The sequence below is a fragment of the Armigeres subalbatus genome, chromosome 1, assembly GCF_024139115.2.
Source record: "Armigeres subalbatus isolate Guangzhou_Male chromosome 1, GZ_Asu_2, whole genome shotgun sequence".
Lineage (NCBI taxonomy): Eukaryota > Metazoa > Arthropoda > Insecta > Diptera > Culicidae > Armigeres > Armigeres subalbatus.
Window position 1 is genome coordinate 299,214,666 of NC_085139.1, and position 26,309 is coordinate 299,240,974.

A 26,309-nucleotide genomic window follows, 5' to 3' on the forward strand; every position below is an offset into this window, starting at 1 on the left:
GGGAGGACTATTGAGAACGCTCACGTCTATGCTAACACATTCGATTATAACACAACATCGACTTCAAGGGTTGTAACCTCACTCGATCGGAAGCTATAATAGTAACCTAGCGGTGTGTGTCATAAACTCGCGTAGGAGACGAGCACCCCGACAACAAACACCGCGTGGGAACCGCAATGACCTCTATATCTACGTATGAAGGTCAACGCAGCCCACCCGCGACGTTCTTGTTGTCGGGGTGAGCATGTTGTTCACTGCATCACAGTAGTCTCTACTGCAGCTGCTGGTTTTGTTCAAGACGCCATCAGCGCTGTAGTTTCGACATAACCTGTTGAGACGCTGTGTTCACCGCATTCCGTATAACCTCTTCCCGACACATCCTCTCAACGAGGTTGTCCGGGGTTGTATCCATGCAAACATCACATGCTCTACCGATTCTACCTCACCTACACATTCCGGGCACTCCGCAGAATCTGCGATCCCGAATCTATGCAGGAACTTTTTAAAGCAGCCATGTTCAGACAACACCTGTGATAGGTGGAAGTTGACCTGACCATGCTTCCTACTAATCCAATTAGATACGTCCGGAATCAGTCTGTGGGCCCAACGACCTTTGACTGCAGTGTCTCACGCTCTTCGCCAATTGAGCAACGAAGCTGCTTTCTTGACACGTCGCACTTGCACCGAATTCCTGTCGTTGAAGCACTCCATTCCTTGTTTAACAGGAATGTGGTACGGGTCGGACAGCAATGCAATCATCAGTCTTATTCTCGTGCAAATTTAGCTGAGTTTTGCATGACCGAGCCCGTCTGGAGGCCGGACAGGCCTGCCCACCGGATGGGTGTTTGTTGTCTGTGCCAGAACCACCTCGGTGCGGCCTGGCAGGTGTGAGCCTTGTGACCTTCAGAACGTCAGCATAGCTCTTACAATCAGCCTTGACGATAATTGCTTCGCCTCTGTCCTTCCTGCCATGACCATTGGAAAGTGTACCCTTTCCGCTATGGGCACTCCCCTTCTTGGCCAATGGCACTTTTCGCCCCTTCTTCGCCTTTTTGGGATTCACAACTTCCCTCCAGGGCAGGCCTTCCTCCCGGCGAACATCGGTTGTCCTCATAGAATGAGGAACTGGTTTCCGTCGTTCCTTAGGGTCGGCAAACTGCTCTCGTGCAATACCGGCTTGGTGCTAGCTCCCTTCAGGTCGGTTGCCATACTGACCTTACTTCGCTTTGGAGTTGCTGCCATGCGTCTGTGGAGTTCTGTAGTCTGGCTTTCTGCCAGCTGTTTTTCTTCAGTTGGCTCACTACCAACTCTTTCTCCATTTTCGTTCCGTCTCCTTACATGCCTGCAGCAAGGACTTCCACTCCTGCTTTGCCTCTACAACCATGTTGCAGAGGGTCAGCACGGACTTCTTAAGGTCCTTGCTGTACTTCCCGCCGTTGTTCAGAAAGGACATGATAACTTCCGTTACGTCTGTAATCACTTCCATTTTCTGGCTTCCGCTCTCCTTCACTCAGGGTAGCTCCGTCCATCTTGATCTCGATGGGCGGCTCCTCCGACCTGCCACGCTCTTCTGTATCGCCTGCCCCTGGCCATCGGTGGGGCGACCTGTTAAGGCCACTTCGTCTGGCGAAGGTGTCCCCCCTCTCGTCAGACGCTTCTCCCTCTCCACTCAAATTTGTTTTTTTTTATGGTTTGGTCGACATTTTGGTCCCACGAATCGCGCGAGAAAATAGGTCCGCCACGCCAGAGCTCCGCAACAACGTGGTAAGGGAACGATATACGGTGTGGGTGCCCAGGCACCCCAAAGGCTTCGTTAGCGGCCTGCTATTTATTTCACCCCTCAGACCATGCATCCCCTAGTCATGGGTCGCTTGATTAGGGGTTAGGGGTCCGAGAGCGCGCACTATGCCAACGCACGAGACGGTGATGCACACTAAGGAAAAGAAGGCCCCCTTTGAAGTAATGTAGTGTCAGTAATATAAGGGTTATAATTTTTACCGGAAACACGTCTGTCTTTTACGCTTGTTGCATCTCGGTCGCCTTTGTTAAGCAAATCACATCGTCTTTTCGTAGTAAAAATCACGCGCCCTGGAGAATAAAAGTCCCAACTTTATTGCGAATCACCAGAAGGTCACTGGGGCATCGTTCATCCAGAATAGGTGTAGATAAACCATAAAATAAATCAAAGGAATTAAATGCCATTGGATAGACCAATGACAATGTAAGCCCAGAGAGTGCTAAACGTCTGTGTGACAGTTCGAAATTTGTTGAATACGTTGTGGAGTGAACCCTGAAACTTTGAGTTTCAGTAATGCGGTTTTCAGTTTTTCAATTTCAGTTTTCCGCCTTGCGGAGTAAATTTTTCCCACCACTTTTTCAAAGTTTTCAATAGGAAGACATCACCTTTAAGAAAAATGCTAAAAAAAAGTTATTTAGTATAGCAAAAACTGGTGAATTCCGAAAAAAAAAGTTTTTGATTGTTTTCAATAGTTTCACAATTTTTAAACAAAATTGATTATATTTAGACTGCTAATAATGGAAACATGAATACGTGCCAAATATTGGTTTTTGTTTTTGGACCAATTCGATGAAAGTTGGAAGGTGCAAAATTTAATGGAGCTCTTATACTGGCGTGAAATACCACCAATTTGAGGTTGAAGGGACATAGAAAGTTGGGTGTATTCTTCGTTAGTCCATTTGGGGTAGGTAACGTGTGACCGTTACCATACTGGTACAATCAACCTAATTCAACATGGCGGCCGCTAGTACCGGCGACCCCGGAGGGTCTATTGGACGTAGACTACCAAATTATAAGGATCCAACGAACAAATTTGGTGAATTAACGTTCCTTCAGCTAACCGCAAAAGATGGTGCCACACTGCCAATCAATCCTTTTATCATTGGAAAAACGGTTGAAGCATGTGCCGGCGGAGCCATCGAAAGTGCTAAAACCGAAGCACAAGGCACAAAATACACTTTGTGTGTTCGGGACCCAGCCCAAGTTACCAAACTGCTCAAACTGAAATTGCTCATTGACGGAACCGACGTTGAAGTCATTCCCCATCCAAATCAGAACACTTGCAGATGCGTCATCTCCTGCTTTGAGCTGATTTACAAGGAAGAAAAGGATATCCTAATAAAACTAATGCACGAAAATGTTGTTCGTGTACAACGCATGTCGACATGCTTTCCGAATCCCATGCTATGTTATGGGTATTTCTGTTTCAGCTACGGCCGCACATGTGTGCGATGCCCTGGACCACAACGCTGCTTTAACTGTACCGATAATTTTCACGGAGAATAATGCGAAATGCGGAGAAAACTGCAAGGGCAACCACAGACCGACTAATCACCAGTGCCAGGTTTATAAAAAAGTAGAGGTAATCAACATCAAAGAACATAACAATGTGAGTTTTCCAGAGGCCAGAAAACGTGCTGAACAGCAAATAGTAAATAGGTAAATAGTTACGCTCAAGCAGCAGCACAGCAGACCGTGATCGATAGAAAGCTGAAGGAACTGGAAATGGTCATGATGAAAAAAGATAAAGAAATCGCCCGATTGCATGAAGAAAGTAAACGGAAGATGAACGTATCGAGCAAATGGCGGCAATCGTTAATCAAATAAAAATCCGACAGCAAATCGGCAAAGTAAAACAGAATCAAGACTACGAAACCATCAGCAACGAAAAGCCGCACCACAGCCATGAACAACTTAGCCAAACTTAGGAATAGACGGCAGAGAGTATAATCTACCCAGCTTTTATACTCGATAGAAGCATTAACATCAGTACACCTGGAGATCACCACTGCAGACAGAATCACAAATCGACCACGTTCTGATTGATGGACGGCACTTCTCCGACATTATCGACGTCAGGACATATCGTGGCGCTAATATCGACTCTGACCTCTATCTGGTGATGGTTAAACTGCGCCCAAAACTATCCGTCATCAACAATGTTCGGTACCGACGACCGCCGCGGTACGACCTAGAGCGACTGAAGCAACCTGATGTCGCCACTGCATACGCGCAGCATCTCGAGGCAGCGTTGCCGGACGAGGGTGAGCTCGATGGGGCCCCTCTTGAGGACTGCTGGAATACAGTCAAAGCAGCCATTAACGACGCAGCGGAGAACAACGTCGGGTATATGGGTCGAAGTCGACGGAACGATTGGTTCGACGAAGAGTGCAGACAGATTCTGGAGGAGAAGGACGCAGCGCGGGCGGTCGCGCCACAGCAAGGTACCCGGCAGAACGTGGAACGTTATAGACGGAAGCCGAGACAGCAGACCCGCCTTTTTCAGGAGAAGAAACGCCGCCTGGAAGAAGCGGAGTGCGAGGAGATGGAACAGCTGTGCCGTTCTCAAGATACACGCAAGTTCTATCAGAAGCTCAACGCATCCCGCAAAGGCTTCGTGCCGCGAGCCGAAATGTGCCGGGATAAGGATGGGAGCATCTTGACGGACGAACGTGTGGTGATCGAAAGGTAGAAGCAGCACTACGAGGAACATCTGAATGGCGCGGAGAGTACAGGCAGTGAAAGTCAAGGCAGTGGAGGAGATGACTACGTCAGTTCAGCGGACGATGGAAGCCAACCAGCCCCCACCTTGAGGGAAGTTAAGGATGCCATTCAACAGCTAAAGACCAATAAAGCAGCTGGTAAGGATGGTATCGGAGCTGAGCTCATCAAGATGGGCCCGGAAAAGCTGGCCACTTGCCTGCACAAACTGATAGTCAGAATCTGGGCAACCGAACAGCTACCGGAGGAGTGGAAGGAAGGGGTTATATGCCCCATCTACAAAAAAGGCGACAAACTGGAGTGTGAGAACTTTCGAGCGATCACCATCCTTAATGCCGCCTACAAAGTGATATCCCAGATCATCTTCCGTCGTCTGTCACCATTAGTGAACGAGTTCGTGGGAAGTTATCAAGCCGGCTTCGTTGACGGCCGCTCGACAACGGACCAGATCTTTACTGTACGGCAAATCCTTCAAAAATGCCGTGAATACCAGGTCCCAACGCACCATCTGTTCGTTGATTTCAAGGCGGCATACGACAGTATAGACCGCGTAGAGCTATGGAAAATTATGGACGAGAACAGCTTCCCTGGGAAGCTTACCAGACTGATCAAAGCAACGATGGATGGTGTGCAAAACTGTGTGAAGATTTCGGGCGAATACTCCAGTTCGTTCGAATCGCGCCGGGGACTAAGACAAGGTGATGGACTTTCGTGCCTGTTGTTCAACATGCGAAGAGCCGGGTGTAACAGCCAGAGCCTAAAATATTCATCTTCATGAAGCGATTTCGGTTCGAATTTTGAGAAACATCGCATGAATATTCAAAACATAGAATGACATAGTCAGACGACTACTCCACCAACTCATTCATTCGACTGTCACTAAGTGTGCTTGCTATGTGAAGAAAAAAAACATTATTAGCATTATTCATGTTGATGTTTACCGTTGAAAGTGCCTCGCGGGTGAAAATCGGATTCAGTCCTGTGTGATAAATCACTTTACTCATATGAAACGTGTTTAGATTTCATATAATTTATCAATTTGTAAAATGTGCATAAATATTCAATGACTAATATTCAACTGAATATTGACTGTCCAGAGCCGACTATGAATGTATCTGGAAGTGAACTGACAATTGAAGAAAGGTGGACTTCACCAAAAATGTTCGATTATTTTACACTCTGGTAACAGCCGGGGTACGATTTTCAACAGATCCAGTCAATTTATTTGCTTCGCGGATGACATGGACATTGTCGGCCGAACATTTGCAAAGGTGGCAGAACTGTACACCCGCCTGAAACGTGAAGCAACAAAAGTTGGACTGGTGGTGAATGCGTCAAAGACAAAGTACATGCTTGTGGGCGGAACCGGGCGCGACAGGGCCCGCCTGGGAAGCAGTGTTACGATAGACGGGGATACCATCGAGGTGGTCGAGGAATTCGTCTACCTCGAATCCTTGCTAACGGCTGACAACAACGTTAGTCGTGAAATACGAAGGCGCATCATCTGTGGAAGTCGGGCCTACTACGGGCTCCAGAAGAAACTGCGGTCGAAAATGATTCGTCACCGCACCAAATGTGTCATGTACAAGACGCTTATAAGACCGGTTGTCCTCTACGGACATGAAACATGGACAACGCTCGAGGAGGACTTGCAAGCACTCGGAGTATTCGAGAGACGGGTGCTTAGGACCATCTTTGGCGGTGTACAAGAAGACGGTGTGTGGCGGCGAAGAATGAACCATGAGCTCGCCCAACTCTACGGCGAACCCAGTATCCAGAAGGTAGCTAAAGCCGGAAGGGTACGATGGGCAGGACATGTTGCAAGAATGCCGGATAGCAACCCTGCAAAGATGGTGTTCGCTTCCGATCCGGCAGGTACGAGACGGCGTGGAGCGCAGCGAGCGAGATGGGCAGACCAGGTGCAAAACGACTTGGCAAGCGTGGGGCGTATCCGAGGATGGAGAGATGCGGCCTCGAACCGTGCATTGTGGCGTCAAATTGTTGATTCAGTGTTATCTGTTTAGATGTTAACTAAATAAATGAAATGAAATGAAATGAATAGAAGCATTAACAACAACGACGATGTCCACAGTACTACACAAAGTCTTTCCCCAGTGCCGGCTGATGCCGGTAAATCTGGAAATAATCGTGTAGTAGTTTAGGCAACAGCTGGCACTGTGGGACAAGACGTCTTACAGGTCAGTACTCGCTTATTCCAACCACAGGCATATACTGTCTCGTCCAACATTCCAGGTCACTTCCAAGCAGCGGTTCCCGAAGAAGTCCCTTCGTCTGATCGTTGAAGTAATACTACACAAAGCGCTTCCCCAGTGCCGGCTGTTGTCGGTACTGGTAAAACTATTGTAATTGTTTCGACAGCGGCTGGGACTGTGGGGCAAAACGTTCCACAGGTAAGTTCCAGCTTTGACCACACATCTCCAGAGATTATCGTGGCACATTTTTCTCCCAGTTGATCAACCAACGCGAAGAGTATCCACATCGTCGTCAACCACATGTTCCATCACGGATAGTCGCTCGCGCGGCGTTTTCGCTCTACAGTGGAACCTGCGCGGTCTGAGGGCCAACATTAGTGAGCTGAAGCTCCTCATCACCGACCTGGAACCTTGCGTCGTGGCACTCCAAAAGACCAAAGTGAACCAAACCGTTGTCCCACCAGATTTCGTTGGCAGGAACTATACTTTACTCTTAGAATCAAAAAGCGTGCACTATTGGCAACACGGGGTTGGCCAATTTGAGCGTGTGCAGATCGATACCCCACTGCATCTTATTGCTGCTCGCAATCACGCACCGATCCAGGTAACCGTAGTGTGGGGTTTGAGCAGGTTACTTTCAGCGTGCGATTATACGTGAAGCGTGTCAATTGATGATCAGCAAGCCATGACTCGCTCCTCTTCTCGTCAGATCTCCGTGGCGTGCACACGCACCCACGGAGAGCTGCTGTCATCGTATTTCGTTCCGGCCATTTTGGGGCCACACATTTGGCGATCCTGCCAGGTTATTTTTTATCCTGACGCTGATTTCAATAGGTGAGTAGAATTCAAGGTTTGGTTTGTGGTTTGGAAAATCATAAAGCGCGTCGGGACGATCGCTGAAAACGGTTTGTGTTAGGGAAAATGACAAAGCACGTCGAGACGACCGCTAGAAAACAAATTGTGATTGGAACAATCACAGAGCGCGTCTGGAAAACCGCTAGAAAAAAGGATTGTGGTTTGGAAAATCACAAAGTGCGTCTGGAAGATCGCTAGAAAATGGATTGTGATTTGGAAAAACACAAAGCGCGTTTGGAAAAGTGTTGGAAAACGATTTGTGGTTTGCAAAATCACAAAGCACGTCGGGACGACAGCTGGAAAACCGATTTGTGGTTTGGAAAATCCTAAAGCGGGTCGGGACGACCGCTGGAAAACGGATTTTGATTTGGAAAATCACAAAACGCATCGGGATGACAGCTAGAAAACGGATTGTGGTTTGAAAAATCACAAAGTGCCTCTGGAAGATCGCTGGAAAATGAATTGTGGTTTGTAAAATCACAAAGCGTGTCAGGACGACCGCTAAAAACGAATTCAAGCATAATTTTTCATAACGACGTATGTAACAATTATGAGGATTCGAGAAATCCTTTGCAGAAAGTTGGCAAAACTTTTTCTAAAACTGTTTTAAAACTAAATCTTTTTTCAATACTTTTTTCCGCTGGCATGCATCATTACATGACACGTAATAAGCGTGCTTCACAGCAAAGCTCAGTTCATTCAAATTCACTGTGAAAAACGATAAAATTATACATACACCGGTATGCTACACGTACGTCGGTGTACATTGGTCGGTTTTCCATAGTTGCACGATTGACGCAACTGCAGTTTTGTTTTGTTTTGCTTTTTTTGTTACATAGGTCGCTCTCAGTTCCCATATGTTAAAGCGACGTATGTAACAATGAGACTTCAAAAATAGAAATTTTTACATACGTCGATTCGCAAAAAGATCGAATTAAAGAATTTTAAGATCTTAAATCAGTAAAATCGATACGTATTATATAAAGCCGCGTGTGATTGTCACGTTGTATTAAAAACCCCGTTTTGTTTACTTTTGTTACATACGTCGTTATGAAAAATTTTGCTTGAATTGTGGTTTGGAAAATCACAAAGCGCGTCGGGAAGACCGTTAAAAACAGATTGTGGATAAAAAAATCACAAGAGCGTCTGGAAGTCCGCCGGAAAATTGATTGTGGTTTGCAAAATCAAAAAGCGTGTCTGGAAGACCGCTGAAAAATGAATTATGGTTTGGAAAATCACAAAGCGTGTCTGGAAGACCGCTGGAAAATTGGTTGTGGTTTGGAAAATCACAAAGCTCGTTTGGAAGACTGCTGGACAATGGTTTGTGGAGTGGAAATTCACAAAGCGCATTTGGGAGACCGCTGAAAATTTATTGTGGTTTGAAATACAAGACGCGTCTGTGAGACTCCCAAGGTTAGTGCTGGTTTTGGTTAAAATTAATTTAGTTTGATATTTATACACTTGGCGGTTTTAGTGTACATGAGACTACCAGTTGAGCAAGTTCTAAAGAAATCTGAGATGAGGAAACTATCGTATGCTACAAAGTTGTTTGGAAGGCAAAATATATTATCTTGAAGTTTATTTTGGAATTCACTGAATTAGTAGTCATAGCGGAAATACCCGTTTGATCTAATTTAAGTATGATATCTCATTCAAATATAATATCTGTGAAAATCTAAATAAATATCATTTTCTTGGTCGTTGTTCAGAAGTTCAACATCGATAGGTTGAAGGTCAGCTTGATGGTGTTCCTATATTGCTGCCTATTATTGCTGCAATCTATATGTGATCGAGTTCATAGTGTGACGCCTGTGGATGCTTCAGTGTGAGTACCGAGATCTCGACAACTGATCACTATTATTGAACATTGAATTGGTGTACAGCGAGATGGTAAAGAGAAAGCCATCAGAAACAACGTCGATTACATGTGAGATCGCATTAAGTTGATTTGGAAAAGTTATTCACAATTATTAGTAGATTTGGAGGAGTTTAATTAATAAAAGTTCGTACACGAGGATAAATTTGAAGTCACCAGGTTTCGGTGAGCTGTATATGAACATGAGTTGCTATACTCATCACTGTTACTAGATTCTGCTGTAAGTAGAAAATTACCCAAAAAAAACCGTTTGATCGTAGAATAATAAATAGTTTTGTTGTCGCAGTGAACCAAATCGTTTTCTCAAATGCAACATGGTCAATGTTCACCTTCGTCTCGTGCATATAACTTAGAAGAAAATCATTGCGTCCTATGCTAGAGGATTTTTTTTGCCTTTTTTATGAGAGAAGAAGGGGAATGTGGGGATTGTGTAGCTTACTTTCAGCGTGCGATTATACGTGAACACCTCAGCGTGTCAATTGATGATCAGCAAGCCATGACTGGATCCTCTTCTCGTCAGATCTCCGTGGCGTGCACACGCCCCTACGGAGAGCTGCTGTCATCGCATTTCGTTTCGGCCATTTTGGGGCCACACACGTAGTTTCTGTGTACATTCCGCCGAGCTCTGTTCAATGTCAGGCCGCAATGGGTGAGTTGTTCGAGCAACTAGAAGGTCCAGTGCTGCTTCTCGGAGATTTCAACGCGCATCATTTCGCGTGGGGTTCAAACCATTCGAACCCGCTCGGTCGTTTCATCGCCGAGACTACTTTGAATAAACAGTTGGTAATTCTAAACGATCACTCGCATACTCGTATCGACCCGGCTACGGGAATATTTCGGCCATCGACTTGACCATCTGCTCTGAGAGTCTGGCTCATAAGTTCACTTGGCGTACGTTAACGGACACACACATACAATAGCGACCACTTCCCGATCACAGTTTCCATTCAGGGGTGGTTGAATCAACGGACAGCGTGGCAGAAGTGACTCTACGACCAAGCTGACTGGCCATTATATGAACAGCTCACGGCAGAAACAATCCGGCCAGATATCTAATGGGATGTAAGTAGCTTTACTGAGAAGATTACAGCGGCAAAATTGGACCAAAAGTGGCTTCGTGGTGGTGTCCGAAGCGAAAACGGCAATTTGATGGAGAAGAAAGTGTCTTCGCTCCCTTCGACGGCTCCAGTCATCCGACCCGGATCACCCAGAAGCACTGGCTAGATTTTAAGAAGCAAGGGCTGCAGCACGAAAAGCGATCATTCAGGCAAAGCAGCAATCGTGGGAAAAGTTCGTGGCGAGAATATCACCCAGCAGCACGACGACTGAATTGTGGCGCACCGCGAACACTCTACACGGTAATCGGCAACAGCGTCCGGTAGTCCTCCAGCGATCGGACGGGTTCATTAGCGAAAAATCTGCGACCTCCAGCTACCCTCCCTCGTTCAAAATGGCGAAAGCGGCGGCTGAACGAAAACTCATCGATTTTTCGCAAAACAGCTATGATGTGTACAACATTTATATCACCCTCGGCGAACTTTTGTGGGCCCTCGATAAAGGGCAAGGTGCCTCAACAGGCCCAGATTCAATAGGGTATCCTCTACAGCAACATCTGCCTCTGTCCGTGAAGACGTGCCTGCTTGAACTGCTTAACAATATCTGGCGCAGTGGAGAATTTCCCGAAAGTTGGCGGAATGCTATAGTCATTCGGATCCCGAAACCTAACTGCCACGAGTCCGGTGCCAACGCATTTCGACCAATCTCACTCACCAGCTGCATGGCTAAACTCTTCGAACGGATCATTAATCGCCGGTTGATCACCGAACTAGAGTTGAGTGGACGACTCGACAAGCGCCAACATGCTTTTCGGACAGGACACGTATTTTGCCGAGCTTGAAAGGTCGCTACCTACAACTGACGAACACTGTCTTATTGCATCTCTTGATCTGTCGAAGGCGTACGACACCACCTGGCGACATGGCATACAACGAACCTTAAAATCTTGGCGAATTCGAGGGCGCATGCTGAACATGCTGCAAAGCTTCCTCTCGGAGCGCACCTTCCAGGCGTCCATAGGGGAACACATGTCTCAACAATATTCGCAGGAGAACGGAGTTCCACAAGGTTCCGTCTTGTCCGTGACGCTGTTCCTCGTGGCCATGCAGCCGATCTTCCGTGTGCTGCCAGACGGAGTTCAAAGGGAGAAGGTTTGCACCGGAAACTGCATGCGGCAGTCAAGGCAGTGGATGAGTGGACGAAGAGTGTTGGATTCGCCATATCAGCGTCGAAATCGCAAACATTCTATTGTAGCCCAAATGCACGTCGTGAGCCGCCACAGAGCATCACCATGGATCGATCCCCCATCCCGAAGACTAATCGCCTGAGGATTTTAGGTGTCACTCTCGACCGAACACTTACGTTCAAACCGCACTGAAAGATGGCCAAGAAAGCTTGCGAATCGCGACAAAGGATCCTGCAGATGATCGGAGCGAAACTTCCGCGTGGCGATCGCACGACTATTCTGCAGATGGGCTCGGCTTTAGTCACCGCAAAACTGACATATGGAAATAGGATTAGTTAGCCGAGGAGGTCCGGAAACATTGCAAAGTCTCGCTCCTGCATACAACACAATGGTCCGCTACGCTTCCGGAGCATTTGTAACTAGCCCGATTAACTCGGTCATGGCTGAAGCTAGCAATCTACCGTTCGAACTATTGGCCGTTCAGTCTATCGCACGGGCGGCCATTCGGATGTTAGCTAATAGTCGGTACAACAGCATCCTCCCGCTGGTTCATCGAGCTTCCGACAGTGTACTCGAAGTAACGGGTACAGCGCTTCCCGCTGTTGGCCAGCTCATAAGGCAGAGCAATCGTGTTTGGCACGCACGTAAACCGTCGATAGTATGGGATGTAAAGAACAGTGTCCGAGCCGGCGACCCACCAGACAGAGTTCGTCCAGTCGTCCAACAGCTGCTTTCGACCAGATTACACAGATCGCTCCACGCATGATGACAAGGCTGTGGTCCGCCTTCCACTCCCATGGCCTAGTCCGAAAGTTCAAAGGCACACTGGTGTGAACGGAAATACTGTGGCGTGGCTGATCAACTAGCGAACAGGGCCAGGGAACAGCCTGTCATCAACACGCCTATACCTGGCGAAGATGCGCTATGAATGGTGAAACAGGCGATACGACTCCGGTGGGACCGCCAGTGGTATGAGTCTAGAGACGCTAAGCTGAGGGAGATAAAATATGATATGAATAGGTGGGCAGACCAGGGTAGCGTAGCAGACCAGCGTGCCCTAACTCGGTTGAGAATTGACCACACGCGGCTGACCCACTCTTTCCTGCTGAAAAAGGATCCTCCGCCCACCTGCGATTGCTGTGGAACCGTAAACGACGTGCGACACCTTATTTTACATTGCCGTAAGTATGAAAAAGAACGACAGGAGAACGACATCAGCACTACTAGTCTGAGAGATGCCCTGAGTAATGATGAAGGAAGAACCAAGAAACTGGTGGTGTTTTTGCACCAAACGCGATTATACGAGCAACTCTGAATGGTGGGAGGTCTTAAAATGGTATCAGCAAAATTATCTCATCGGCAGAGCTACACGAAGCCTTTCCCCAGTGCCGGCTGTTGCCGGTAGATCGGGATACAATCGTGTAGTAATTTCGGTAACGGTTGGCACTGTGGGACAAAACGTCCTACAGGTCAGTACTCGTTTATTCCAACCGCCAACAGATACTGTCTTACAAAAAATCCAGGTCGCTACCAAGCAGCAGCAGTCCTCTCATTCGGGAAAGGGCCCCCAACGCTTCCCCAATGCTGGCTGTTGTCGGTGTTTTCAAGATTAGTATATGACCAACCAACGCAGAGCAGAGTTCGCTGCAGACTTCGGCACGGGTTGTCGTTATGGCGGCGCATTCGGTCTACAGTACCACAGGCTTTAAGCAATTCTTTGTTTGCACAGAAGAAGGGACTGACAATTTATTCGTTAGGACGAGAGAAGGAGAAGGTGAAGCTGAAGAGAAGAAAGATTATGAGATGGTTTCCTCTCTCTTGAAGGAAAAGGACGAACATTTCTGAATTTTGTTTCAATTAATCAAAATTTTAGACACATACTCCCTGACACGAATGCATTCATGGCGGTGTGAAGTATCTCTAATAAACAAACAAACAAATTAGACAGAAGCTGTACGACCGTGATCAGTTTAATTTAATTTTATTGGCATATCGGTCTCGATGCTGCTCGTATAGAGGAAGGGAGCAGCGTGTGTGCGAAAGCAGATGGGAAAGAAACGGAGTCCAAATGTTATCGCTAGGCAGCGACAAGTGTGCATACTTCAACACCTTTCAACCATTTTCACACTTGTCGCTGCCTAGCGATAACATTTGGACTCCGTTTCTTTCCCATCTGCTTTCGCACACACGCTGCTCCCTTCCTCTATACGAGCAGCATCGAGACCGATATGCCAATAAAATTAAAACAAACAAACAAATAAACTTCAAAGGGAGATCTGCCAATATGGCTTTCTTTTAGTTCTATTCTGATTAAACTCTTCGAGTTTTGTTTTTCACTTTTTTCCAACGTTACATCGTGTATTGTTCTGGTTTCGTCTCTATAGTTTTGCACCTTTGTTTTGCTGCTGCATTGCGTGTTCAATTTGTTTCTTTATGCATTGCTTGCGTTATGCTTTCTATAGTCATAGTGATTATTTCCTTGTTTTCCCCATTTTGATAAACAACCTTTCACTTGATGCTGATTGTTTCCAGAATGATTACTTGGTATTGTTATCACATGAAAGTTGATCTTCTTCCGGATTTGCTCAACTTTGTATTGTTCAGCTTTTGATCAGCCTACTGCAGCGTGACTAAATGGTTTGCAGTTTCGATTTCCTCTCGATTTGATGCGTATGCGATTAAATGCATGTCTTTCATAGGTATATGTGTATGTGTGGCCGTCATCATGTCTGTCACGGAACCTTTGCGTCAATTATATATTCCTAAAGATTCGTGGAAAGCGCTTAATCAATCTGTGTTCCTCCCTCATATGTATACGTATATATTGCTACGAATAAATACTTTCTTGGTTCACTCAAATACTTTCCAGGTTTACTTTTGGTTTCACAGCGGACGCAACTCTCTCAAATATTATTTTTATTTTGGAAACAGTCACTAAATTGTAGGCATACCTTACTGATTACGGAGCATTTATAGTTTGGTCGCAGAGTTGACAGTGTCCGGTAATATGTGATGAAGGAAGAATTGAAAACTGGTTTCTGAAAACCGTGTCGGTATGAGTATGGGTTTGAGTGAGACTTTCATAGGCTCCCGCCAGTCAACAACTTTGGTAAGTCCGGTCCTCCTAACTGCAGCAAGAGCATCGTCTATAACTTCTTTGAGGAATCGTTTTGCATTGTTTTTTTTGAAATCCACTCGTCTTAAAGGTAGATTTGTTCAGCCTGCAAGTCTTAATGCTTAATATACTATTTGCTTATTATTACCCATTACGAAATTCGCCTAATCATTCGACTATACAAACTCCCTACACTAAGATTCACAATCTCTTGGTTTCACGTCGTCGAAAACTGTGTCGTTTTGCAACCAGGTTTGAAGCGCATTTGCTTTGCAACTGTTTTATCGCTCTGTTCGCGTTACGCCTAAATGCAGATTATATGCAGTGCAGTGTCTATTGTGTCCAGCAGCCGTTTTGCTTTCGTGCGTTTTCCGTTTTCGTATCACAATCACATCGCATCCTCGCCAGTCCCTTCGTAAGTGCCCGGACGCCTGCTTAGATGTAAACCGGGTTCTCCTGCCCCGTTAGTAGCCGAAACATCGAGGTAGGCATGGTTTTCATGTGAATCTGTTGCGAAAAATACGACCAAAATTTTTGGATTCATTCGAAAACATCGCAAAGGCGTAATCACTTACCTCGCCTACAGATGTCGCCAGCAGGTTGACGATCTTTTCGTGTGGTACAGCTACCACGCTTTGGTTGTTGATTTCGATGATTCGGTGCCCGACGCGGACTCCGCCTCGTTCCGCAATGCCACCACGAAGCAAACTGCAAATCTGTTTGAAGAAGAGAAGATAACGAATTTGTCTTCCGGGAGCATCCGGGAGAAGCCCTTCGGAGCTTCCGGGAGAAGCCCTTCGGAGCTTCCGGGAGAAGCCCTTCGGAGCTTCCGGGAGAAGCCCTTCGGAGCTTCCGGGAGAAGCCCTTCCAGAGCATCCGGAAGAAGCCTTTCAGACCTGCTAGAAGAAAACTTGTAAAGCTTCTGGCAAAAACCTTTGGAAGCTTCAGGAAGAGGCCTTTCAAAACTTCCGGAAGAAGCCTTTCAGGCTTTCGGAAGAAGAGCTTCCGGAAGAAACCTTTCAGAGCTTTCGGAAGAAGCCTTTTAGAGCTTCCGGAAGAAGCCTTTCAGAGCTTCTGGAAGAAGGTTTTCAGAGCTTCCGGAAGAAGCCTTTCAGAGCTTCCGAGCCTTTTAGAGCTTCCGGAAAAAGCCTTTCAGAGCTTCCGGAAAAAGCCTTTCAGAGCTTCCAGGAGAAGCCTTTCAGAGCTTGCGAGAGAAGCCTTTCAGAACTTCCAGGAGAAGCCTTTCAGAGCTTCCAGGAGAAGCCTTTTAGAGCTTCCGGGAGAAGCCTTTCAGAGCTTCCGGGAGAAGCCTTTCAGAGCTTCCGGGAGAAGCCTTTCAGAGCTTCCGGGAGAAGCCTTTCAGAGCTTCCGGGAGAAGCCTTTCAGAGCTTCCGGGAGAAGCCTTTCAGAGCTTCCGGAAGAAGCCTTTCAGAGCTTCAGGAAGAAGCCTTTCAGAGCTTCCAGGAGAAGCCTTTCAGAGCTTCAGGAGAAGCCTTTCAGAGCTTCCGGGAGAAGCCTTTCAGAGCTTCCGGAAGAAGCCTTTCAGAGCTTCAAGAAGCCTTTCAGAGCTTCCGGAAGAAGCCTTTCAGAGTTTTCGGAAGAAGCATTTCAGAGCTTCGGGAACAAACCTTTCAGAGCTTCTGGAAAAAGCCTTTTAGAGCTCCCGGGAGAAGCCTTTCAGAGCTCCCGGGAGAAGCTTTTCAGAGCTTCCAGGAGAAGCCTTTCAGAGCTTCCGGGAGAAGCCTTCAGAGCTTCCGAGAGAAGCCTTCAGAGCTTGCGGGAGAAACCTTTCAGAGCTTCCGGGAGAAGCCTTTCAGAGCTTCCGGGAGAAGCCTTTCAGAGCTTCCGGGAGAAGCCTTTCAAAGCTTCCGGCAGAAGCCTTTCAGAGCTTCAGGAGAAGCCTTTCAGAGCTTCAGGAGAAGCCTTTCAGAGCTTCAGGAGAAGCCTTTCAGAGCTTCAGGAGAAGCCTTTCAGAGCTTCCAGGAGAAGCCTTTCAGAGCTTCAGGAGAAGCCTTTCAGAGCTTCAGGAGAAGCCTTTCAGAGCTTCAGGAGAAGCCTTTCAGAGCTTCAGGAGAAGCCTTTCAGAGCTTCCAGGAGAAGCCTTTCAGAGCTTCAGGAGAAGCCTTTCAGAGCTTCAGGAGAAGCCTTTCAGAGCTTCAGGAGAAGCCTTTCAGAGCTTCCGGGAGAAGCCTTTCAGAGCTTCCGGGAGAAGCCTTTCAGAGCTTCCGGGAGAAGCCTTTCAGAGCTTCCGGGAGAAGCCTTTCAGAGCTTCCGGGAGAAGCCTTTCAGAGCTTCCGGGAGAAGCCTTCCAGAGCTTCCGGGAGAAGCCTTCCAGAGCTTCCGGGAGAAGCCTTTCAGAGCTTCCGGGAGAAGCCTTTCACAGCTTCCGGGAGAAGCCTTTCAGAGCTTCCGGGAGGAGCATTTCAGAATTTCTGTGAAAAGCCTTTCAGAGCTCCCGGGTGAAGCCTTTCTGAGCTTCCGGAAAAAGCCTTCCAGAGCTTCTGGAAGAACTCCCAGAAGATGCCTTTTTGGGCTTCCGGGAGAAGCTTTTCAGATTTTTTGTCAGAAGCCTTTCAGAACTTCCGAAAGAGTCTTTTTAGTTTCCGGAAGAAGCTTTCGGGGTTTTCTAGGGAAGCATTTCCGAGTTTTTTTTGAGTCGCCTGTTACAGGTTCCTGCGGATGATTTTCAGTTTTTTTGTGGGAAAGCTTTTCTAAACATTTTTTTAGTTAGTTTTGAAAAAAATCTTTCATTGTGAGATATAATATTCAAACGTTTTAAATACAGTTATACCGACTTGTTGTGTAATTAATACATACCGTAATTAATCCTTGAAACTTACCACTCCATTCTGCACGCTGAACCCGAGCTGGTACTTGGTGTTGGGTCGCTTTATCCGCACTTCAACCACAGGCGCACACGGAACCACCGTAAACTTAACCGCAGTCTGATTTTTGGTGTTTTTAATGTATCCTTGGCAGGTAGACAGTGGCAATCCGACTAAACTTAACCCGTTGATTGCGATTATTTGATCGCCTATATTCAGCTGACCACACCGTGCCGCCGCTCCGGACGAGGACAAATTCGCTATGACCACCGTCGGCAGCATTGAGCCCCAGCCGGATTCAACGATCACCACTCCGAGGATCTCTCCCTTCGCCTTCGGTACCACAACCTCCTTCTGAAGTTCCTTCTTGGCGAAGATCTCCAACTCGTCGCCGAAGATCTCCTGACTGTTCAGCACCTCTTGGTAGTCCATTTCCTTCATGAAGCTGTGGTCCTCAATTCCGTTCGCCTTTAGAAACTCCATGTAGGCCACCTGGAATGCCTGCCCAATGGATTGCGCTATGAACTGGGCCTCTTCGCTTTCAAACACGTGGCAAATCATCTTGGGTGTCCGGTTGCCCCGCGGGAGGGACTTCTTTGGTGGACTGCTGTTACCGCTGTCGCCGGTTGTGGCACCACCGGTGGAAGCATTATTCGTGGAGGTGGTCTGCTGAGTGGCGGCCGCTACCAGCGGTGCAGCCGGATCACCGGGATCGACGTCCTGCGGCACGAAACGCCTCCGTGCCATCAGCACTACCAGGTCACCGATGTCGGCAATGTAGGAGATTGTCCTCAGGGCGTGATCCATCATGATCTCCTTGAGATCGGTGTTCAGCACCATGATTTTCTCGGTCGAGATAAAAAGGTCGACCTCGGTACTGGGCTGCGATTCGCCTTCCGGTGCCTGGAAAGAAGATGGGGGTTGGATGTTTATGAGAGAGATGTTTAAAGGCGGAAAAGTCAACAACAGTTAGCAAATCTAGCGATCTCTCTTACCAATGCCTTCAGTGGCCGACAATGCGGGGTTTTGTGTGATTGTGTTAGTGATGGTAGTAATAGTAGTAGGTCGAGCGGTCGATCGTTGAGCAAGCGAGCAATTTAGAAAGAAAAACGATGGATACCATCGGTTCGGTTAGCGGTTCTCTTCTAGTAGCGAAAGTTCTTTTTGGGAACGATTACACTCGACCGGGAAGGATCGAAGCTGTCCAAATTTAGTCGCTTACCTTTATTCGTGAGACGGCTTCCTCGGCTTGCATCATTCGGGTTGATTTGGTTGGTTGGCCTTCGCAAACCAGCTGAGTGGAACCGAGATAGCGTGCGCGGAAGAGGACTCCCTCGATGAGAACTGATGGATCCAGAAGACCTGTTGGAATGGAATTCGCGACAATTAGAATGAAAGACATCATTTGAAAAAATCAAGATGGACAGTAAATTGTATATTACAAAAAAACAGCAAAACTTTTTCAATTCTCCTGTGTAGTTAGGAGTTCTGGTTCGCAACACTTTGGAAATCAGATTTTGTTTTAAGGATACGTACATAAACAACTCAAAACATTGAACCACAATGGGGTAACGCACATTTGATGGGCGGGGACACTTACACAGTGGTGTTTATGGGTCAACAACGCGCAGGTTTTTAAATCCACAATAGGCATGGGTAAGCGTGCAAGAAAAGTTTTGGTGAAATCATTAATTCGCACTGGTGCGCTGTGGAATTTTTGTTTTGGCCACATAAATTAGGATTTTTGTTACACACTAAAGGGGGGAGGTTACAAGGTTAAAAGTCTATACCCTCGAACACTTACCTTCTTTCGTTTTACACTTGGCCTTCTTTTCTTGATCCTGAAATTAGAAAAAATCGATTTTACGAAACGCTTGTTGATCACATCCAATCTGTTCAAAGGTTTGTTAAGTTACAAAACCATTTCCATCAAATGAGCACAATAACAAATGATATACAAAAAACACTAACACTCTTCGAGGCGGGACTCTTGTCCCCAGGCGAGCCAGTCTGGTTCAGCGGTTTCACGTCCTCTTTATCCGATCCCAGCGGAATGGTCCCACCGTTGCCGTACACGTTCGTGATGCCAACGTTGTTCGCCGGGGACTCCGCCGATATCTGCGTTCCTACTCCGGCCCGAATCGCCGTGTGATTTTTGCTGACTAACGGAACCGTTGGCGACCGGATCGACCGTATCTTGGCACGATCATTTCCAACCCAACTCTGTCGTCGGCGGTGGCACAAAACAAAGACACAAATGAGAACATAAAACACATGTGCGAATGAATGAAGCATAAATAATGGCGTCGAATGAATGGTACCTTATCGTCGCCGAATCCCGGATCATCCAGCCGTTGTTGACCAAGTAATCGATCCGTTTCCAGATCGGTATCGGCTTCTTCTTCGTCTGCACTCAGCAGCTTCGCCGGTTGATCTGATTCCAGACTTTCCCGCGATTTCTCGAAGGACCTAAAACATCAAGATAAAAATATAAGGCCGTACAAAAAAAAGTCGCCAATAACCCACCGCGGTACCCACACCGGTGAAACCTCCGTTCGACCGTCCTGCTCCGCATCTAGCAGCGAGGGTCCTTCCGTGGAGGGCAAAATTTTGGTCTTTTGCAGGGCCGCCTTGATGTCCTTGATCGCTTCCTGAACTTCGTCACTGGAGTCCTGGAGCTGCGAGGTTGGTTGATCCGCTGCCATCTGGATGGAAGAAATGAAGGGATGACCGGATTCCTGCTCTATCGTCGACACGACCACTCCCGCCACCACCGATGACGAATCATCCTGCTGTTGGAGGTGCGACTGCTGTGACTGGTCCATTACGATGGAGATGCCCGTGAGAGCCGACGGAGGCGGTGGAGGAGCTAAGTTGTTTTCCGTATCGGACGCGTGACCACTGGAGAGACCGTCCTCCAGGATGGGCATACTGCTGTAGAGACGTCCGTAGTCGGTGATGGAGTTATCGTTGCCACCGCCACCGCTTCCCATGTGGCCGTTCAAGTCAGCGGAGAGTCCTGAGAATATGAAGGATATTTATACCAGTTTGGAGTTGTGGCGAATTCTATCTTTGAAAAATTGGACAATGTTTCCAGATTAGTTCTAGTTGGTTAATCAGAACTTCAATAAATTACGAAAACGACTTCTCTAGAAAGGTTTTCCAAGAAGCTTTGGAAGTGAGAGGCTTTTCAAAGTTTCATGATGAACTTTTCGAAGTCTCCGGCAGAAGCCTTTCAGAGCTTCCGGCAGAAGCCTTGCAGAGCTTCCGACAGAAGCCTTGCAGAGCTTCCGGGAGAAGCCTTTCAGAGCTTCCGGGAGAAGCCTTTCAGAGCTTCCGGGAGAAGCCTTTCAGAGCTTCCGGGAGAAGCCTTTCAGAGCTTCCGGGAGAAGCCTTTCAGAGCTTCCGGGAGAAGCCTTTCAGAGCTTCCGGGAGAAGCCTTTCAGAGCTTCCGGGAGAAGCCTTTCAGAGCTTCCGGGAGAAACCTTTCAGAGCTTCCTGCAGAAGCCTTTCAGAGCTTCCGGTAGAAGCCTTTCAGAGTTTCCGGCAGACGCCTTTCAGAGCTTCTTACAGAAGTCTTTCTGAGTTTTCGAGAGGAGGTTTTCAAAGCTTCCGGCAGAAGCCTTCTAGAGTTTACGGCAGAAGCCTTTCGGAGCTTCGGGCACGAGTCTTTCAGAGCTTCGGGCACGAGTCTTTCAGAGCTTCCGCCAGAACCCTTTCACTGCTTTCATGAGCTTTCTGCAAAAGCCTTTTGCAGCTTTCACGAGCCTTCTGCAAAAGCCTTTTGCAGCTTTCACGAGCTTTCTGCTGAAGCCTTTCAGAGCTTCCGGGAGAAGCCTTTCAGAGCTTCCGGTAGAAGCCTTTCAGAGCTTCCGGTAGAAGCCTTTCAGAGCTTCCGGTAGAAGCCTTTCAGAGCTTCCGGTAGAAGCCTTTCAGAGCTTCCGGTAGAAGCCTTTCAGAGCTTCCGGTAGAAGCCTTTCAGAGCTTCCGGTAGAAGCCTTTCAGAGCTTCCGGTAGAAGCCTTTCAGAGCTTCCGGTAGAAGCCTTTCAGAGCTTCCGGTAGAAGCCATTCAGAGCTTCCGGTAGAAGCCTTTCAGAGCTTCCAGTAGAAGCCTTTCAGAGCTTCCAGTAGAAGCCTTTCAGAGCTTCCGGTAGAAGCCTTTCAGAGCTTCCGGTAGAAGCCTTTCAGAGCTTCCGGTAGAAGCCTTTCAGAGCTTCCGGTAGAAGCCTTTCAGAGCTTCCGGTAGAAGCCTTTCAGAGCTTCCGGTAGAAGCCTTTCAGAGCTTCCGGTAGAAGCCTTTCAGAGCTTCCGGTAGAAGCCTTTCAGAGCTTCCGGTAGAAGCCTTTCAGAGCTTCCGGTAGAAGCCTTTCAGAGCTTCCGGCAGAAGCCTTTCAGAGCTTCCGGCAGAAGCCTTTCAGAGCTTCCGGCAGAAGCCTTTCAGAGCTTCCGGCAGAAGCCTTTCAGAGCTTCCGGCAGAAGCCTTTCAGAGCTTCCGGCAGAAGCCTTTCAGAGCTTCCGGCAGAAGCCTTTCAGAGCTTCCGGCAGAAGCCTTTCAGAGCTTCCGGCAGAAGCCTTTCAGAGCTTCCGGCAGAAGCCTTTCAGAGCTTCCGGCAGAAGCCTTTCAGAGCTTCCGGCAGAAGCCTTTCAGAGCTTCCGGCAGAAGCCTTTCAGAGCTTCCGGCAGAAGCCTTTCAGAGCTTCCGGCAGAAGCCTTTCAGAGCTTCCGGCAGAAGCCTTTCCGAGCTTCCGGCAGAAGCCTTTCCGAGCTTCCGGCAGAAGCCTTTCAGAGCTTCCGGCAGAAGCCTTGCAGAGCTTCCGGCAGAAGCCTTGCAGAGCTTCCGGCAGAAGCCTTGCAGAGCTTCCGGCAGAAGCCTTGCAGAGCTTCCGGCAGAAGCCTTGCAGAGCTTCCGGCAGAAGCCTTGCAGAGCTTCCGGCAGAAGCCTTGCAGAGCTTCCGGCAGAAGCCTTGCAGAGCTTCCGGCAGAAGCCTTGCAGAGCTTCCGGCAGAAGCCTTGCAGAGCTTCCGGCAGAAGCCTTGCAGAGCTTCCGGCAGAAGCCTTTCAGAGCTTCCGGCAGAAGCCTTTCAGAGCTTCCGGCAGAAGCCTTTCAGAGCTTCCGGCAGAAGCCTTTCAGAGCTTCCGGCAGAAGCCTTTCAGAGCTTCCGGCAGAAGCCTTTCAGAGCTTCCGGCAGAAGCCTTTCAGAGCTTCCGGCAGAAGCCTTTCAGAGCTTCCGGCAGAAGCCTTTCAGAGCTTCCGGCAGAAGCCTTTCAGAGCTTCCGGCAGAAGCCTTTCAGAGCTTCCGACAGAAGCCTTTCAGAGCTTCCGACAGAAGCCTTTCAGAGCTTCCGGCAGAAGCCTTTCAGAGCTTCCGGCAGAAGCCTTTCAGAGCTTCCGGCATAAGGCTTTCAGAGCTTCCGGCATAAGGCTTTCAGAGCTTCCAGCATAAGGCTTTCAGAGCTTCCAGCATAAGGCTTTCAGAGCCTCCGGCAGAAGCCTTTCAGAGCTTCCGGCATAAGCCTTTCAGAGCTTCCGGCATAAGCCTTTCAGAGCTTCCGGCAGAAGCCTCTCAGAGCTTCCGCAGAAGTCTTCCAGATCTTCCGGCAGAAGCCTTTCAGAGCTTCCGGCAGAAGCCTAACCATTTTTTTAGGCAATTGTGACATAATTGTGACTAGCTAAAGCCAGGGATAACCCATCTCGCTAATTCGCTTTTCACCAAATAACAATAAATGTATTTGACTTTGAGTAGTTCAACCATGCAAACTTGTCTGTAAATGCGGAACATTCGTTAGTTCAAAAAGCTAAACATATAAAGTAATGTAACAAAGCAAAGCATAGAACGCAACAGATTAGCAAACACAAAAAAAAATCCACCACCAACCGTATTCATTCCCCATATAGCGCAGCGACATCTCCGAGTCCAGATCGCCGCAGTTCGAGTCATAGTCGGTCGTTTCCGGCGAGAGTGTAAAACTCCTGATCTTACTGTCCACATGCGAGTGGTGCTGGTGCTTGTGATGCGGCTCCACCTGCTGCTGTTGCTGGTCCACCTCCGACTCGCCCCCACTGCGACTACCGGAATCGATGAACAGTTCAATGTCCTGCGCTTCGCCACCACTTCCACCGTACCCCGGATGATGATGGTGATGATGCTGCTGTTGCTGCTGCGAAGAAGCGTAATGATAGTAACGTTGCTGATTGTGCGGCTCCGCCGGATCCATCTCTACATTGGAACTAGCGTAGTGGCATTGGCTGTTGCTGTACTTATGATAATAGGGATAACTATTGCTCAAATGGCCCCCACCGATGGGAGTTCGCGATAGCTGGTCGTCTTCATCATCCTCATCTTCGGCATCCTCCTGCTCTCTGGACCCGGAGCGATTGGACTTTGTCGTAGCCAAGCGTTGAGCGACATAAGCGTTACTTTGAGCATTCCGATTAGTGCCATAGCTAAAGAAGTAGTCTTGATCGTTCCCTCCACCACCGCCACCATCGTTATCGATATTAGTCAGTATGTTAGTCGGAGTTTGATTGTTCTGATCACCTTCTTCCATCAACGACAGCTCGTCATTGGTGGAGGTGAAATAATCCACGTAGGTTAGATTAAACTTACTTTCGTTGGCGGCAGAACGTCGCAACCGGGATCCATCCCCATCATCATTGAGATCTATCAACTCCGACTGACTTTCGGCAGCCGGCGACCGCTGTGGACGATGCTGCAATTCCGATGGACTCGGTGAAATCACCCTCTGTAAAAAAAATCACACCACCATTCAGTACCTCACTTTTCTGAGTTACGCTTACAAAACCTACCTTTGGAAATCCGGGCCTTGGCATCCCAGCTGGTCGTCCACCACCGCCGTCTCCTCCAACCTCATCCCGATCTACCATACCGAACCTTCGTGGCGATCCCTCGTACTCCGCAATCGTCAATCCCCCGATGATCCGCTGAATCTTCGTACTGTCCACGTCGTAGTAATTCCTCTCGTCATCTACCCCGCCCCCTCCCCGACCACCGGAAGCACAACTATTGTCCTCTTCTTCGTCCTCGTTTTCGGAAGGCACCGGTGAACTGCCCAGAATGTCCCGATCTCCGCTCATGCGCCAGTTGCGCATCGTTGTCGTGTCGATATCGTCGAACACGACCATCTCGCCGTCGGACAGCATCGAGAAGGACGAGAACGCTGCTTCCGGGTGATGCCCCGAGTCGAGCACCATTGTCGGACTAGACGGGTTGGTGGAGTTATTGCTGTCGTTGTTTCCGCCACTGCCGACCGGACTGCGGCCAACCTTGATCTGGTGGTGCTGCATCAGCGTGCTGTGCTGGTAGCGCAGTTTCGTGTCCAGATCGGTCAGGTCCGGCGAGTTGAGCACCGTGCTGACCGGGGTGGTATTGGGCGTTCGGTTGGCCGGACGCATTTCCCACAGCAGCCGGTCCGAATCTCGACTGTAACTGTAGCTCTGAGGTCGCCCCGGTGGATTCAACGGCTGCCGGGGTGGGCCGCCGCCGTTGGTGCCACCGGAGGAGGACGACTTGAGCTGAGTACCGTTGGAGAACGACATTTTGCTGCCTAAGTTAAGTGCTCTGCTTGCTGGTGCTTTTGTGGAGTGCTCTTAGCTGTGAGTGAGTTTTTGTGTGTTTAACGTAAATCAGTCTTGCTCAATTGCTGAAGATTAACAAAGCGCCCAAATAATGCTTCTTTTGTTTCTCTTATTTGGTAAAGGTGTTCGGCGACTCCGATTAGGACCAAGCCAATTCATATTAATCGATATTTGTCGGTAAACACTGAAAATAAATACAGATAAAACATTTTAGTTAGTGCAGGTGATAGAGTTCGAAATTTTATTGAATACGAAATACGAGTTAATTTTGTTTCCCTGTTCCTGCTCCCCGACCAAACTGGATTCTGGTCGCGGGTTTGTACGGCAATTAAATGCGAATGTTTGGATATCAACGGATCGATAATTAATTACAGCCACGTCTAGAGGAATACGAAAAAACAGAGGGTAAGACTGTCGCACAGCTTAGAACTGGACCATGATCGCTTTAAAGCAGTTAGGCTAAAGTGACCAGACGTCCCGCGTTTCGCGGGACAGTCCCGCATTTTCACTATTTGTCCCGCGCTGAAAAGTGTCCCGCGAAACGTCCCGCATTTCACTTATTTTAAGAAAATATCCCGCGAAAAACAGAAAGGAGGAGGAAAGAGAAATAATGTTTAGTTGAAATTGGATAGCCACTATAGAAAATTTATTTCAAGTGAAATAAAAGGTTCGAACCTATGGAAATATGCTTATTAGCGATCCAATGTTTACGTTGAAATACAATACTAATAAGATGAAAATCGTCTTTAACCCGAATAGACTCTTCAGAATTCTAAAGCAATTATTTTTTATATTACAGAATCAACGATAGTTTTTTTTAAAGAACTTTCAAAACCCAATACATTCGTATTATTGTTTATCTTGGCTTTGAGAATAATATATATTAATAATATTAATAAGATTTTATAGTTATGTGGAAGATTTTGATTTGAAAAATGTATTGGAATTAACTTCTTTCCCTTCGATGTGACTCGATCCCACGACTCTAAGTACGCTAGACTGGCCGCTAGCCGCTAAGTTGCAAAGGTTCTTCGTAGCTTGGTTGATTAAAAGCACGTTTTTCTTT

General features: G+C 47.8%; 1 protein-coding gene across 3 annotated transcripts in view; it reads right to left on the reverse strand.

Moving 5' to 3' along the window:
• Positions 1–14,029: 14,029 nt before the first annotated feature.
• LOC134207790 (amyloid-beta A4 precursor protein-binding family A member 2-like) overlaps positions 14,030–26,309 on the reverse strand; it is a 37,005-nt gene continuing 24,725 nt past the window's right edge. Inside the window, exons 2-11 of one of the 3 annotated variants that reach the window (XM_062683696.1) lie at positions 24,455–25,427; positions 23,523–24,390; positions 20,172–20,664; positions 19,967–20,114; positions 19,617–19,868; positions 19,450–19,486; positions 18,868–19,007; positions 17,661–18,548; positions 15,396–15,536; positions 14,030–15,327 (exon numbers count right to left, since the gene is read on the reverse strand). In XM_062683696.1, the coding sequence (XP_062539680.1) occupies positions 15,256–15,327; positions 15,396–15,536; positions 17,661–18,548; positions 18,868–19,007; positions 19,450–19,486; positions 19,617–19,868; positions 19,967–20,114; positions 20,172–20,664; positions 23,523–24,390; positions 24,455–25,204 (3,789 nt within the window). In that variant the 5' untranslated portion in view covers positions 25,205–25,427 and the 3' untranslated portion in view covers positions 14,030–15,255. The remainder of the gene's footprint in view (positions 15,328–15,395; positions 15,537–17,660; positions 18,549–18,867; positions 19,008–19,449; positions 19,487–19,616; positions 19,869–19,966; positions 20,115–20,171; positions 20,665–23,522; positions 24,391–24,454; positions 25,428–26,309) is intronic. The other 2 variants (XM_062683699.1, XM_062683697.1) reach the window with 2 other exon arrangements.